We start from the raw sequence: 15,218 nt of genomic DNA, 5'->3' as shown, positions 1-15,218 counted from the left end.
AGGTGGGGTGGGGGGTGTGGGTGGTGGTTGTGTGGGGGGGTGGGGGTGGTGCAGTTGGCGGTATGTGGGGGTGGGTGTGTGGGCGGGTGAGGGTGGTGTGGTTGGCGGTGTGTGGTGGGGTGTTGGGGGGTGGGAGTGGTGTGGTTGGGGGTGTGGGGTAGGGGTGTGGGGGGTGTGTGGGGTGGGGTGTGGAGGGTTTGAGTAGAAAGAAAATGACACCTGAAGGGCACAGCTAGGAACAGGAGGAGGCCATTCAGCCCCTCGAGCCTGCTTCACCATTTAATACAATCATGGCCGATCTTGTATTGGCCTCAACTGCACTTCCCTGCCCGCTCTCCATAACCTTTCAACCCGTTATTAATTATATAGCAGTCTGTCTCCTCCTTCAATTTACTCAATGCTTCAGCATCCACCACCCTCTGGGGGAGTGAATTCCACAGATTCTCAACCCTTTGAGGGAAGTTATTTCTCTTCATCCCTGATTTAAATCTGCTGCCCCTTATTCTAAAACAATGACTGCTCAATCTAGATTGCCCCACATGGGGAAAACATCCTCTTTAATCCCCTTTAGCATCTTATGCACCTCAATTAGATCTCCCTTCATTCTTCTAAACTCCAGGCATAAACTGCTGAATCTCTCTTCATTAAACAAACCCGTCATCTCTGGAATCAATCTAGTGAACCTCCTCTGAGATGCTTCCAACACAACTACATCCCTGCTCAAGTAAGGGGACCAAAACTGTACACAGTACTCCAGGTGTGGTCTCACTAATACCTTGGACATTTGCAGCAACCCTTCCCTATTTTTGTACTCCATTCCTTTAGCAATAAATGCCAAACTTCCATTTGCCTTCCTTATTACCTGCTAGTGCCTACATACTAGTTTTCTGTGATTCATGCATGAAGACACCCAGATCCCTCTGCACCGAAGCTCTCTGAAGTTTCTCTCCATTTAGATAATAATTTGCCTTTCTATTCCTCTGATCAAAATGGATAACTTCACACTTATCCCGCATTAATCTTCATCTGCTGAGTTTTGGCCCACTCACCCAACCTATCCATATCCATTTGTAATTTTTACCAGGACAGGACTTACACAGTTAATGGTCGAGCCCTGGGGAGCATTTTTGAACAAAGGGACCTAGGGGTGCAGGTACATGGTTCCTTGAAAGTGGCATCACGGGTAGACAGGGTGGTGAGGAAGGTGTTTGGCACGCCTGATCAGAGCATTGAGCACTGGATTTGGAATATCCAGTTACAGCTGTATAAAACTTTGGCCAGGCCACATTTGGAGTACTGCGTACAGCACTAGTCTCCCTGCTATAGGAAAGATGCTATTAGACTGGAAAGAATGCCTAACAGATGTACAAGGATGTAACCCAGACTGGAGGGTTTGAGTTATAAGGAGAGGCTGGGATATACTGGGACCTTCTTTCCCTGGAGTGTAGGAGGCTGAGGGGTGACCTCAAAGAGGTGTATAAAATCATAAGATAAAGTAAATAGCCGAGGTCTTTTCCCCAGGGTAGGGGAGTGCGAAACTAGAGGGTATAGGTTTAAGGTGAGAGGGAAAAGCTTTAGAAGGGACCTGAGGGGCAACTTTTTTCACACAGAGGGCAGTGAGTATATGGAATGAGCTGCCAGATGAGGTGGGTACAATTACAACATTTAAAGGGCAGTTGGATGGGTACATGGATAGGAAAGGCTTAAAGGGATATAGGCCAAACATGGGGAAATGGGACTAGTTTAGTTTGGGAAACCTGCTTGGTATGGACGAGTTGGACCACAGAACCTGTTTCTGAGCTATATGACTGTATAATTACCCTTAACCCCATGGTGATCACAGAGAACATTCACGCACCCCCCTCTCTCACTGACTTTAAGTGAGGTGCTGGAGTGGACATGGTGTGTCACTGTGTCCCGTGGTGTATAAAAAATGACACAGCCCACCCCATTGCTTGATCAACATACACAAGTCAGTACAAATATTTAATTCTTCCTGAGTATGTATGGTTTAAATGATGTGACTGCAAAGTTGTCCTGGTGTGATGATACTTATTAGGAGTCAGTGGCTGTGAGGAAGGATTAGTCAGGGACGAAGGAGCTGCCTATAGAAGTCAGTTGGAGATGGTAAACAGCTTCCAGCAACATGCAACCTCTGCAGAGTCAGATCCCACAGTGAAGTGATAGAGAGCAGCTCCCAGACCTGGATGTGATGCGTCAGTGGGAATTTCGACCATGTGAAATATTGGATTTTGGAGCAATCAGGGCTGATTTTTGCTGAGGCTTGGAAGTCACTATGTTATGGCTATGTTAGTCTAGGGAAGCTGAATAGACAATTCCTATATCAAACGTCACATAAGGCAGTCCATGCTTTGCTTTGTTTCTTGCATAACAGTAAAGATAAGTATTTACCCCACCAGTTGCATATAGTCTGGCTCCACTTGCAGCATGGGGTGGGATACTCAGTGGAATATTAAGTGGACTGCAGTAGAGACAAAGAGAGGACATACCTTCTTTAACATTAGCTGTCATGCCGTTAGCTCTGAGTTGAATGGCTGTGGGGCCAAGTCCCATTGGGTGTGATGCCCCAGCCTGGTGCTGATGGGCTACTGCTACTGTTGCAGGTACTGACTGAAATCTTCCAGTATCTGCATTGAATCACAGAACTGTTACAGCCCATTGTGTTTGCACTGGATCTGAAAACGAACCATCATTATCAAGTGCCAGTCTCCTGCTTCTCCCCATATCCCAACCACAGATGTGCCAAGCTCAGGTTTAGAGAAACTGGTCAGTTACGTGGTTCTTACCCAAGAATTGTTAACAGCTCATTATCCCGGCTCTGGGATAATGACTCAGAGATCAGTCACTAATACTGAACGAAGCTCCCTAACACAGTCCCATACAGCTACCCACACTGGTCACTCTCCACCCTTGGAGCAGGGCAGGCCTTACAGTGTAAAAGCAGGACCTAAAATGCTCCCTGCACAATGTATGTGACTAGCAAGAGTGTGCAGATGCTGGGAGTTGAGCTCAGTGTAGGAGTTTGGGGAATCGGGGGAGGGAGCTATTACTGTATTTGGCTCTGGACATTTTTGCAAGGCCCTGTTTTGTGGTCAAGTTGCTGCTGGTTAGATCTAAGAGCAGGCCTGGGTGAGTACCAGGTTTTGTTGAGGAGGGGGAGCAGCAAAGAGGTAAGATAGGACCTTTCTTCCCCCCCCTCCCTCCCGCCAAATTTCAGTTTGGGTTTAGGATTATTGGACTCAATGGCAGTGAGTGGTAAGTGTTAATGTCTTTTGTTTTGGGTGCTGAGTTTAAATAGGCTGTCCCTCACGTAGTAATGGCCCTTTCAGTTGCTGCAGGTTTTCTGGGGGTGGAAGAAGTCACTTACAGAAAGTGAGCAAAGCAAAGCTTTTGGAATTGGCAGACCAGCTGGAGCTGGGGTTGGCCACGTCTGTGCCAAGTGGGGAGGTGATTAAATAGCTCAGCATTTGCAAAAGCCAGAAATGTCATTGGCATCTTTGGAAACGGCTGAGATTCAATTGTAAATGAAGGAGCTTGGGTTAGAAGCAAAAGAAGAGGAAAGAATAGCCCTGGCAGAATGAAATGAAAGAGGAAAGGAAATGAAACGGTTTGAATTACGACTAAAAGCAGAAGAATAAGAAGAGGAGAGGAGGGCTCCAGCCGAAGAAAGAGGTAGAGAGAGAAGAAAAACCGAAAGAGAGGAAGTCTGAACTTCAGAATTAGTCAGGAAAGTCGACATGAAAGGGCAGTGGTGAAGGTAGGAGGGAGGCTTAGTGAGGAGGGTAGTGATGGAGAGTAATCCCATCATAGCAGAAAGCCTGGTAGGGATTTGTTTAAATATGTCCAAAGTGGCTAAACAAATGAAGTGGCCAGAGACCATGTGGGTTTTGTTGATGCAAACAAAGTTGGTCGGTTGAGCTAGTGAGGTATTTGCATCACTGTCAGAGGAGGTATCTGGGGAGTACGAGGTGAAGAAAGTGATTTACTAGTGAGAGAAGCCTACAGACAATGTTCCAGGAATCTAAGGAGGGACCCTGGTCAAACATACATTGGGTTTGAAAGGATCAAACAAAGTAATTTTGATAATGACATTGAAACTTATGATGCTCTTAGAAGGACAAATTATTTTGGAGAAATTCAAAAATTCACCTCCTGAAGTAGTTAAAAAACCTCACATGGAAAAGTGGAAAGCTAAAACTGCAAGATTAGCAGCTGAAGTGGTTGATGATCATGGGTTTGTTCATTAATCAAAGTTTGGCTTCTGATAGCAATGTCAGTCTGTGGGGGATAGAAATTGGGGAAGAGAGAAATCCTCAGCTAGTAAGGGAAAAGGAGATCTCAGTGAAGATAATAAAGACAGTTTACCACAGGGTAAAAAGGAAGCCCATAAACAGGGATGGAGAAGTAAAAAAGCTCAGGCATTTTCACAGCAATAAAGTAGACCACATGAACTCGCAGAGTTTTAGTGAAATGCTAGGGAGAAAGATGTAGGAAAACAGGATAAGCCAGTGAGTTTTGTTGAAGTGGAAAAGAAAGCACAGTGGAAATTAAAAAGCTGCATCAGAATTTGCAACCGTTTCAGGGGCTGCTTGAGAATAAAGTGCCAGATCTCTTTAAATAATTTATTTCTGAGGGTAAGGTTTCCTCATGTATCCAGGAGGACCAGGTGAAGAAATTAAAATTTTAAGAGATATAGGAGCATGCATGTCAATCTTTGATATTGAGAGATGAGGAGATATATAATTTGGAAAAGTGGCAATATGTGGAATTCATGGTGAGGCAATAAGTGCTCCATTATGTAAAGTGAGGTTGGAGTGTCCGGTGAAAAGTGGAGTACTGGTGGGAGGAGTGCTGGAGGAACTCTTGGCTCCAAGAATACAATCTGTCCTTGGTAATGATATAGCTGGACCACAGGTAGGAGTGCTGCCTACCGTGGCTGAAAAGCCAGTAGAAAATCAGGCAACTGAGGTATTTCAGGAAGTATGTCCTGGCATTTTTCCTGACTGTGTGATAACAAGATCACAAAGCCACAGGCTGAAGCAGGAGAAGAAATCAGAGAATAAAAATAAGGAAGTTGAAGTAGAATTATCAGAGACCATGTTTGATCAAATGGTTGAGACAAAACAAGAACAGGTGGAGAACAAAGTGGATATTTTTAGTTCAGAGAAATTAACTGAGTTACAACAGAAAGATGAAAAACTGAAGCAATTGTGTCAAAAGCATACTCGGAAAAAGAATCTGAGTGTATCCCAGAGCATTACTAACTTAAAAAGGATGAAGAAATGGTGACCATAACATATTTGGACAGATGAGAGATGGGGCAGAAGTTCATCAAGTTGTACTCCAGTGAGTTGTGGAAAGGAAGTGTTGCGGGTAGCATGTGAATTACCAGTAGGAAGTCATTTGGGAGTGAGGAAAATTCAAACCAAGACACATAAATATGTTTATTGGCTTGGACTGCATAAGGATATGGTTGAATTTTTCTGGATGTGTCATATGTGTCAGGTAATTGGAAAACCACAGGCTGAGCTAAAACTAGCACCTCTAATACCCATTCCTGCATTTGAGGAACCTTTGACAAGGGTCTTAATTGATTATTTAGGACCCCTACCTAAATCAAAAGTGAGAATCAGCTTTGACCAAAAAGGTCAAATTTTACATCAAAATTATTAAAGGAAGTTATGAATAGTTTAGGAATAAAACAATTCAGAATCGCAAGGATCATAAGAATGGTGGCATCGAGCTATAAAGACCATGTCGAGGGCTTATAGTCAAGACTATCCAGATGACTGGGATAAAGGAATTCAGTTTGTACTTTTTTGCAATTAGGGATGCACCAAATGAATCTACCAAATTCAGTCTAATTGAATTAATTTATGAGCATGAGGTGAGAGGATCACTGAAATTAATTAAGGAGAAATTGGAGAGCCACATATTTGGACTATGTGTCAAATTTTGAGTTAGCTAGACAGCATTTAAAAGTAGCACAACATATGATGAAACAGGATGCAGACAAGAAATCAAAAACTCGCAATTTTGCTAATGGAGATTAGTGTTACTTCCAGTGATAGGTGAACCTTTAAAAGCAAGGTTTAGTGGACCTTATCAACTTGAAAGGAGATTGAGTGAGGTGAATTATTTGATAAGAATGCCAGATAGAAAGAAGTCCCAAAGAGTGTCATGTGAATATGGTCAGAAGGTATTTTGATAGGGAAGGGAAGCAAAAGGAAAATGTGTTACTGGTTACAACACAGAGTGAAGAACCAAGTTCAGAGGATTCTGAATTGGACATTTCTCAAATCAAATTGGACAATGAAGATGTTCTCAAAAATTGGGATAAATTATTGAGTTATCCCCCAGAGGAAAATCGAAATGACCTGAAAGAGTTACTACATTCACATGGAAAGATTTGTGGGAATAAGCTGGGTATCTAATTACGCATCATGTAGATATAGGAAATGCTGTTCCAATTAAGACTTAACCCTATAAAGTTGGCACAGGTCCAAAAAGAGATTGAACACATTGCCCAAGACAATATAATCAAAGTGAGTTGTAGCAACTGGAGCTCACCCACAGTAGTGGTGCCAAAACCAGATGGCACCCAACGATTATGTGTGGACTGTTGCAAAGTCAATGCAGTTACAAAGTCTGATTCATATCCTATTCCACTTTTGGAAGAATGTATTGAGAAGGTGGGACAAGCAACTTATAGTTCTAAATTGGACTTACTGAGAGGATACTGGCAGGTATCTTTATTCGGAATAGAGTGAAGACAATATCAGCTTTCATGACACCGAATGGACTATACCAATTTAAAGTCATGCCATTTGGTGTTAAAAAATGCACCAGTCACATTTCAAAAACTAACCAATAGAGTCACATATGGATTACCCGATTGTGTGGTGTACGTTGATGACCTGGTCACTCATGGAAAGAACATTTGCAGCATCTGTTGGGATTGTTTGATTGACTTTGGGAGGCAGGCTTGGTGGTAAATCTAGCTGAGAGTAAGTTTGCAAAAGCCCAAGTCACATTCCCGGGCCATGTCATTGGATAGGGAGAGATGGCCCCACAGAATGTGACAAAGGCTATTGGGGAGTTTCTCATACCATCAGTGAAGAACGCAGTAATGTGATTCCTGGGACTGAGTGGTTTTTATCAGAAATTCGTACTGAATTTTAGCAGTTTGGTTGTTCCACTGACTGACTTATTGAAGAAGTGCAGAAAATTGCAGTGAACAACAGACTGTCAGAAGGTATGTGACAGCCTGAAAGTTGTGTTAACCACTGTCCCAGGGTTAGCCACACCTAATTACACAAAACCATTCAAGGTGGTTATCGATGTGAGTGATATGGGTGTCTGTGCTGTACTCTTACAAGAAAACAATGAGAAGATCGAAAGACCTATTGGGTATTTTTCCAGAAAACTGAATGATCATCAACAGGGATATTCTACAATTGAGAAGGAAACTTTGAGCTTGGTGTTGGCATTAGAACATTTATATCGCCAGTAATGTGTCTGAGACAATTGTACATACTGATTATAACCCCTTAAAGTTTTTGGATAAATTTAAGGACAAAAGTTCCAGACTGTTTAGATGGAGTTTATTATTGTAGCCAGTGCAATTGTAGCCAGTTTATTATTGTACAGTGTGGAAGCAGGCCATTCAGCCCATACTGACCCTCTGTAGAGCATCCCACCAGACGCACCCCATTCCTGTAAGCCTGCATTTCCCATGGCTAACACACCTAACACTACGGGCAACTTAGCATGGCCAGTCCACCTAACCTGCACATCTTTAGACTGTGGGAGGAAACCGGAGCACCAGCAGATACAGGGAGAATATGCAAACTCCACACAGATAGTTGCATGAGGGTGGGATCAAACCCAGGCCCATGGCGCTGTGAGGCAGCAGTGCTAACCACTGAGCTACTGTGCCGCCCAGGAGATCATAGTGTTACAGAAACATGGCTGAGGGAGGGACAAGACTGGCAGCTCGATGTTCCAGGGTATAAATGCTGTAAGAAGAACAGAAGGAGAGGCAAGAGAGGAGGGAGCGTGGCATTTTTCATTAGGGAAAACATCACGGCAGTACTTAGAGAGGATATTCCTGATGAGATCGTCCAGTGAAGCTATATGAGTGGGACTGAGAAACATAGCATAGCATAGCAAGTAACTGAGGTGTCAGCGAGGGAGCACTATGGGACCAGTGACCGTTCTTCTATTAGTTTTAACATAGTTGTGGAAAAGGATAGGTCTGGTCCACAAGTTAAAGTTTGAACTTGAGGCCAGGTCAATTTTGTTGGTATTAGACAGGAACTTCTAAAACTTGATTGGGGAAGTCTATCTGCAGGTAGAGGGACGTCTGGCAAGTGGGGGCTTTCAAAAGTGAGATATTGACAGTTTAGTGACAATGTTAGTGTGAAGGGCAAGGCTGGCAGGAGTAGGGAACAGCGGACAATGAGAGATATTGAGTGCAGTGCTCCCCGGTTCCACTTCATCCTCTGGCTTATTCGTCGTGCTAACAAAAAACCTTTTCCTTTCAGGCATCAAGGCCCACAAGATACAACAACTCAGAGATACCCACGGCCCTCTGGAACTCCCCTCCCCTTCCCTTCCCTCTGACTCCATCCCATCTCCCAATCCCACCTCCTGTCATGTATTCACTATTCCTTCCTGACCTTCCCCTCTCTGATGATGAATGTTCTGTACTCAGCATAGGTCCCAGTTTTATACCTTAATGAATTTCGGGCATGGCATGTCATTAAACTCACCCTCCACGCCCTCTGTCTCTGTGCCCATTTCTTTGAACAAGAGTCCTCTTCCCGTTCTACAGACTGGTTCAGCATCCTCCAATACTGTCTGTCCACATGGACCCCTCCATCTGGCCTTTTATCTGCTCTCGACCTGTTCATTGACATTGTCAATGTTGACGTGATATTGGTTGCCTCAATTTTGCTGCCCCCTGCCTCACCCTTTCCAATCTATTCTCCCGTGAGCCGACCTCACTCCATGCTCCCAGATCCTACCCTTACTTTCTAATTAAGCTGGCTGGTAAGGGTGGTGCCTGGCAGACTGACCTCTACATCGAAGAGACTGAGCGCCAGCTCTCAGATATCTCCTCCTATTCCCCTAGGACCATGACCCCACCATCAAACATCAGTCCATTGCGTCCATCACGGTCACAAACCTTATTCATCTGGTGATCTCCCCCATCCCACGTACCCCTCCACTGCCTCTGAGCTGGTAGTTCCCCCAACCCCGCACAGCTCGCTTCTACCTCCATCCTAAAATCCACAACAGGACTGTCCAGGCAGAGCCATTGTTTCTGCCCCACAGAGCTCATGCTTGTTAAAAAAAACACAGTTCTGAAGAAAGGTCGCTGGATCCGAAATGTTAACTCTGATTTCTCTCCAAAGATGCTGCCACAGCTTTTCCATCAATTTCTGTTTTCCAGCATCTGCAGTTCATTCAGTTTTCATTTAGAAGCTCTGGTCAAGGCAAAGAAGGAGGCACATGACAGTTGGAATCAAGCGAATCCCTTGAGGATTTTAGGGGGTATAGGAGTACATTTAAGAGGGAAATCAGGAGGGCAAAAAGGGGACATGAGATAGCTTTGGCAGGTAAGGTAAAGCAGAATCTAAAGAGATTCTAGAAGTATATTAAAGGCAAAAGAGTAGCTTTTGGAGAGAATGGGGCCCCTCAAAGATCGATGAGACATCTATGTGTGGAACCACAAGAGATAGGTGAGATCCTAAATGAATATTTCTCATCAGTACTTACTTTGGAGAAAGACATGGAAGCCAGGGAACACGGGGAAACAGATACTGATGTCTTGAAAAGAGTCCACATTCCAGAAGAGGAGGTGCTGTCTTAAGTCTTAAAATGCATAAACATAGATAAATCCCCAGCCCCTGACCAAGGGCATTATTGGAATCTAAGGAAGAAATTGCGCCTGGCAGAGATATTTGTGCCATCGACAGCCACAGGTGAGGTGCCGGATGACTGGAGGCTGGTTAATGTTGTGCCATTATTTAAGAAAGGCCGCATGGAAAAGCCAATAATTACAGACTGGCGAGCCTGACGTCAGTGGTGGATAGGTGGTTGGAGGGGATTTGCATGGAATTGAAAAGGCATGGACTGATTAGGGGTACTGAGCATGGCCTTGTGTGTGGGAAATCATGTCTCTCCAATTTGATTGAGTTTTTTAAAGAGGTGACCAAGAAGCTAGGTGAAGGCAGAGCGGTAGATGTTGTCTACATGGCATTAGCAGGGCCATTGACAAGGTTCCGCATGGTAGACTGGTTAGCAAGGTTAGATTTTACATGGGATCCCAGGAGAGCTAGCCAATTGGATACAAAGTTGGCTTGATGGTAGGAGACAGAGGGTGGTGGTTGAGAGTTGTTGTTCAGACTGGAGGCCTGTGACCAGCAATGTTTCACAATATCTGGTGCTGGGTCCACTTTTGTTCGTCATTTATATAAATGATTTGGATGAGAATATAGGTTAGTACGTTGGTGGATGACATCAAAATCGGTGGTACAGTGGACAGTGAAGAAGGTTATCTAAGAGTACAACAGGATCTTGATCAACTGGGCCAGTGGGCAGAGGAGCGGCAAATGGAGTTTAATTTAGATAAATGGTAGGTGTTGCATTTTGGGAAGGCAAATCAGGGCAGGACTTATACACTCAATGGTAGGGTCCTGGAGAGTGTTGCTGAACGAAGACCTTGGGGTAGAGGCTCATAATTCATCGGAAGTGGAGTCTCAGGTAGACAGGGTAGTGAAGACGGCGTTTATTGGTCAGTGTATTGAGTATAGGACCTGGGATGTCACATTGCAGTTGTACAGGACATTGGTAAGGCCACATTTGGAATACTGCATACAATTCTGCTCAGCTTGCTAGAGGAAGGATGTCATTAAACAGGACAGGGTGCAAAAAAAGGATTGACAAAGATGTTACCGAGACTGGAGGGTTTGAGTTCTAAAAAGACACTGGATATGCTGGGACTTTATCCTGTGGAGTGTAGGAGGCCAAGGAGTTAGGGGCATAGATAAGGTGAATAGCAAAGGTCTTCCAGCAGGATAGTCCAAAATTAGGGGGCAAACGTTTGAGATGGGAGGGGAAAGATGTCAAAGGGACCAGAGGGGCAACATTTTCACACAGAGGGTGGTGAGTGTAAGGAAGGAGCTGCCGTAAGAATTGGTTGAGATGAGTACAACTACAACATTCAAAAGTCATTTGGACGGGTACATGGACTGGAAAGGTTTAAAGGGATAGGGGCCAAACGCAGGCAAATGGGACAAGTTTAGTTTGGGAAACCTGGTTAGCATGGATGAGTTGGGCCGAAGGGTCTGTTTCCATGCTGTATGAGTGTGTGAGGTGCTGCTTGATACACTGTTGATGACTTGCTCTATCACTTTACTGGTGATCGAGAGTAGACTGGGGGCGGTAACAGGCTGGGTTGGATTTGTCCTGCTTTTTGTGTACAGAACATACTTGGGCAATTTTCCACATTGTCAAGTAGATACCTGTGTTGTAACTGTACCAGAGTAGCTTAGCCGGGGGTGTGGCAAGTTCTGGAACATAAGTCTTCAGTACTATTGTCGGAATGTTGTCAGGGCCTGTAGCCTTTGCAGCATCCAGTGTCTCCAACCGTTTCTTGATATCATGTGGAGTGAATCGAATTGGCTGAAGATTGGTATCTGTGATGCTGGGGACCACTGGAGGAGGCCGAGATGGATCATCCACTCAGCACGTCTGTCTGAAGATTGCTGCGAATGCTTCAGCGTTATCTTTTGCACTGATGTGCTGGGCTCTTCCATCATTGAGGATGGGGATATTTGTGGAACCTCCTCCTCCAGTGAGTTGTTTAATTGTCCACCACCATTCACGACTGGATGTGGCAGGACTGCAGAGCTTAGGCCTGATCCATTGGTTGTGGGATCGCTTAGCTCTGTCTATCACTTGCTGCTTTCGCTGTTTGGCATGCAAGTAGCCCTGTTTGGTGGCTTCACCAAGTTGACTCCTCATCTTCAGGTATGCCTGGTGCTGCTCCTGGCATGCCCTCCTGCACTCTATTAAACTGGGGTTGTTCCCCTGTCTTGATGGTAAATGGTTGAGTGGGGGATATGCCGGGCCATGAGGTTACAGGTTGTGCTGGAGTACAATTCTGCTGCTGTTGATGGCCCACAGCGCCTCATGGATGCCCAGTCTTGAGTTACTAGATCTGTGCGAAGTCTGCCCCATTTAGCACAGTGATAGTGATACATGACATGATGGAGGACTGTGCAATGGTCACTCTTACCAATACTGTCATGGACAGATGTAACTACAGCTGGCAGATTGGTGAGGATGAGGTCAAATATGTTTTTCCCTCTTGTTGATTCCCTCACCACCTGCCGCAGACCCAGTCTAGCAGCTATGTCCTTTAGGACCCAACCAACTCGATCAGTCGTACTGCTGCCGAGCCACTCTTGGTGGACATTGAAATCCCCCACCCAGAGTACATTTTGTGCCCTTGCCATCCTCAGTGCTTACTCTAAGTGTTGTTCAACATGGAGGAGTACTGATTCATCAGCTGAAGGAGGACAGTTATGTGGTAATCAGCAGGAGGTTTCCTTGCCCATGCGTAACCTTAAGCCATGAGACTTCATGGGGGCCAGAGTCAATGTTGAGCACAACCAGGGTAGTGCATTCCCAACCAAATGCCACTTTGCTGCCACCTCTGCTGGGTCTGCCAATGGGACAGGACATATCCAGGGATGGTGATGGTAGTGTCTGGGACATTGTCTGTAAGGTATGATTCTGTGAGTATGACTATGTCAGGCTATTGCTTGACTAGTCTGTGAGACAGCTGTCCCAATTTTGGCACTAACCCCCAGATGTTAGTGAGGAGGGCCCTCCAGGGTCGACAGGGCTGTTTCTGCCGTCGTCTTTTCTGGTGCCTGGGTGATGCCAGCTGATCTTTTCTTTGAGACTTTGTAGTAATTGGTACAACTGAGTGGCTTGTTAGGCCATTTCAGAGGGCAATCAAGAGTCAAACACATTGCTGTGGGTCTGGAGTCACATGTAGGCCAGACCAGGTGACGGTGGCAGTTTTCTTCCCTGAAGGACATTAGTGAGCCAGATGGGATTTTTCCCTATGAAATCATCAGGGGGTTCTTAATTTCAGATACTTTTATCGAATTCAGTTTCCACCATCTGCCACGGTTGGATTCAAACCAGGATCCCTGAAACATTAGCTGGGTTTGTAGAGTAATAATCTAGTGATAATACCACAAGGCTATCGCCTCCCTGAGGTGAGGCAGCCACTGTGCAGAAAGGAAATGGTGACTGACAACATGGACTCCATATAGGTGCACCCTCTCCTCTGCTCATCCATCATTGAGACAGGTCCTGGAGTCAGCTCTGTGCCACTCTCACTCCCCCCACCACACCAGCCCCACTGTTGTACTCATTTATACATTCACACATCCTTGTAGCCTCATCCCTGTCTTTCACTTCCCGCACTCTGGCATCACAGCCTGCTTTTACTCCATCATCGTTTTTGCCATTTCCCATTCAGTTTTAAGATGTGTTGACACATCTGATGTTGCATGGTCCCATAAGGATCCCTGGTGAGAGAAAGAAAGCTCCTAGGGCTAAAAACACCAATAAGAACATATGGGGCTGAATGGCCTCTTATAGTACATCTTGTCATTGATTTTCTCGGCTTGGATCCCTGTTGCTCCCTGCCTCGTAACCTTGGTAACGTCTCCATATGCTGACACAGGGTCCTACAGACTTGCATTATTGATCTAACATTGTACAGGGCTTCGGTGAGACTACACCCGGAGTACTCTGTGCAGTTTTGGTCTCCTTATCTGAGGAAGGATGCTCTGGCTATGGAGGGAGTACAGTGAGGTGTACCAGACGGATTCCTGGGTTGGAAGGACTGATACATGGAGAGAGATTGGATCGGTTAAGACTGTATTCACTGGAATGTAGAATGATCTCGTAGGAACCGATGAAATTCTAACAGGACTGGACAGGACAAACACAGGAAGGATGTTCCTGATGACTGGGGAGTCCAGAACCAGGGGGTCACAGTCTAAGGACACAGTGTTGGCCATTTAGGATTGAGATGAGAAATTTCTTCACCCAGAGAGCGGTGAGCCTATGGGATTCTCCCGCCACAGAAAACCATCGAAGCCCAGACATTGAATGTTTTCAGGAAGGAATTAGGTATAGTTCTTAGGGTTAAAGGTATCAAAGTGGGAACAGGCTATTGAGTAGGATGATCAGCCTTGATCGCAATGAATGGCAGTGCAGACTCGAAGGGCTGAATGGCCCACATTTATTCCTATGTTTCGAAGTTTTGATGTTTCTGTGAGCTGATTGTTCTCCAATCTGCCCCCTGTTTGCAGGCACCCACTCTCTGGAGAGCTGATGGATAGGTTACGAATCATCAAACACAGACTGTCGATAACTCTGCGCAGCAGGCAGCCTCTCGATGACTCCCTCTCCCAACTTGCTGAGCAGATGAGTTTGGAAGAGAATAACTCAAAGGACAATGGTGAGCAGTCAATCTCTCCCTGTGACCCAGAGTGGAAACTTGGCCCTCCTTGTTATGGCCTTTTCTGATGACGCTCAGCTTTTATCAATAACAGTTTAAAGGCTTACAGAAAGTGATGCTGAGGGCTAGATGAGATTTTCAAGAAGGGTGGTGAAAATAAACCCGGGAATTACAGACCCAGGAATTACATCTGTGTTGGGGAAACTGTTGGAGAAAATTCTGAGGGAGATCATTAATCTCCATTTAGAGAGGCAAGGTTTGGTCAGGGACAGTCAGTGTGGCTTTGTCAGCGGGAGGTCGTGTAGAACAAATCTGGTGGAATTTTTCAAGGAGGTGACCAAGATGAAAGTAGAGCAGTTAATATAATTTATATGGATTTCAGCAAGGCTTTTGACGAGCTCCCAGTGAGGAACTGATAAAGAAGGTAAAGGTACAGGATCCAGGGTAACCTGGCAAGCTGGATCCAAACTGGGTTGGTGACAGGACACAGAAAGTGGTGAGACAAGTCTGTTTGTGTGACTCAAGACCAGTGTGCAATCGTGTACCATATTGGTTCTGGTGTTCTAAATGGTGGAGATCAGAATATTGGGGGTACGATAAGTAAGCTTCTGGATGACACAGTGATTGGCTTGGATGATTG

At 45.2% G+C, this 15,218-nt stretch overlaps 1 protein-coding gene across 1 annotated transcript in view; it reads left to right on the top strand.

Moving 5' to 3' along the window:
• The window catches only part of LOC109922706 (cyclin-dependent kinase 16-like), an 83,126-nt gene that overhangs the window by 21,628 nt on the left and 46,280 nt on the right, over window positions 1-15,218 (top strand). The window contains exon 2 of the mRNA XM_048606250.1: window positions 14,430-14,578. Within this exon, the coding sequence (XP_048462207.1) occupies window positions 14,452-14,578 (127 nt within the window). The 5' untranslated portion in view covers window positions 14,430-14,451. The remainder of the gene's footprint in view (window positions 1-14,429; window positions 14,579-15,218) is intronic.

This window comes from Rhincodon typus, chromosome 16, assembly GCF_021869965.1.
Source record: "Rhincodon typus isolate 14 chromosome 16, sRhiTyp1.1, whole genome shotgun sequence".
NCBI classification, from domain to species: Eukaryota; Metazoa; Chordata; class Chondrichthyes; order Orectolobiformes; family Rhincodontidae; genus Rhincodon; species Rhincodon typus.
The sequence above is the reverse complement of the archived record's forward strand: the minus strand, read 5'-3'. Positions and strand labels throughout refer to the sequence as shown.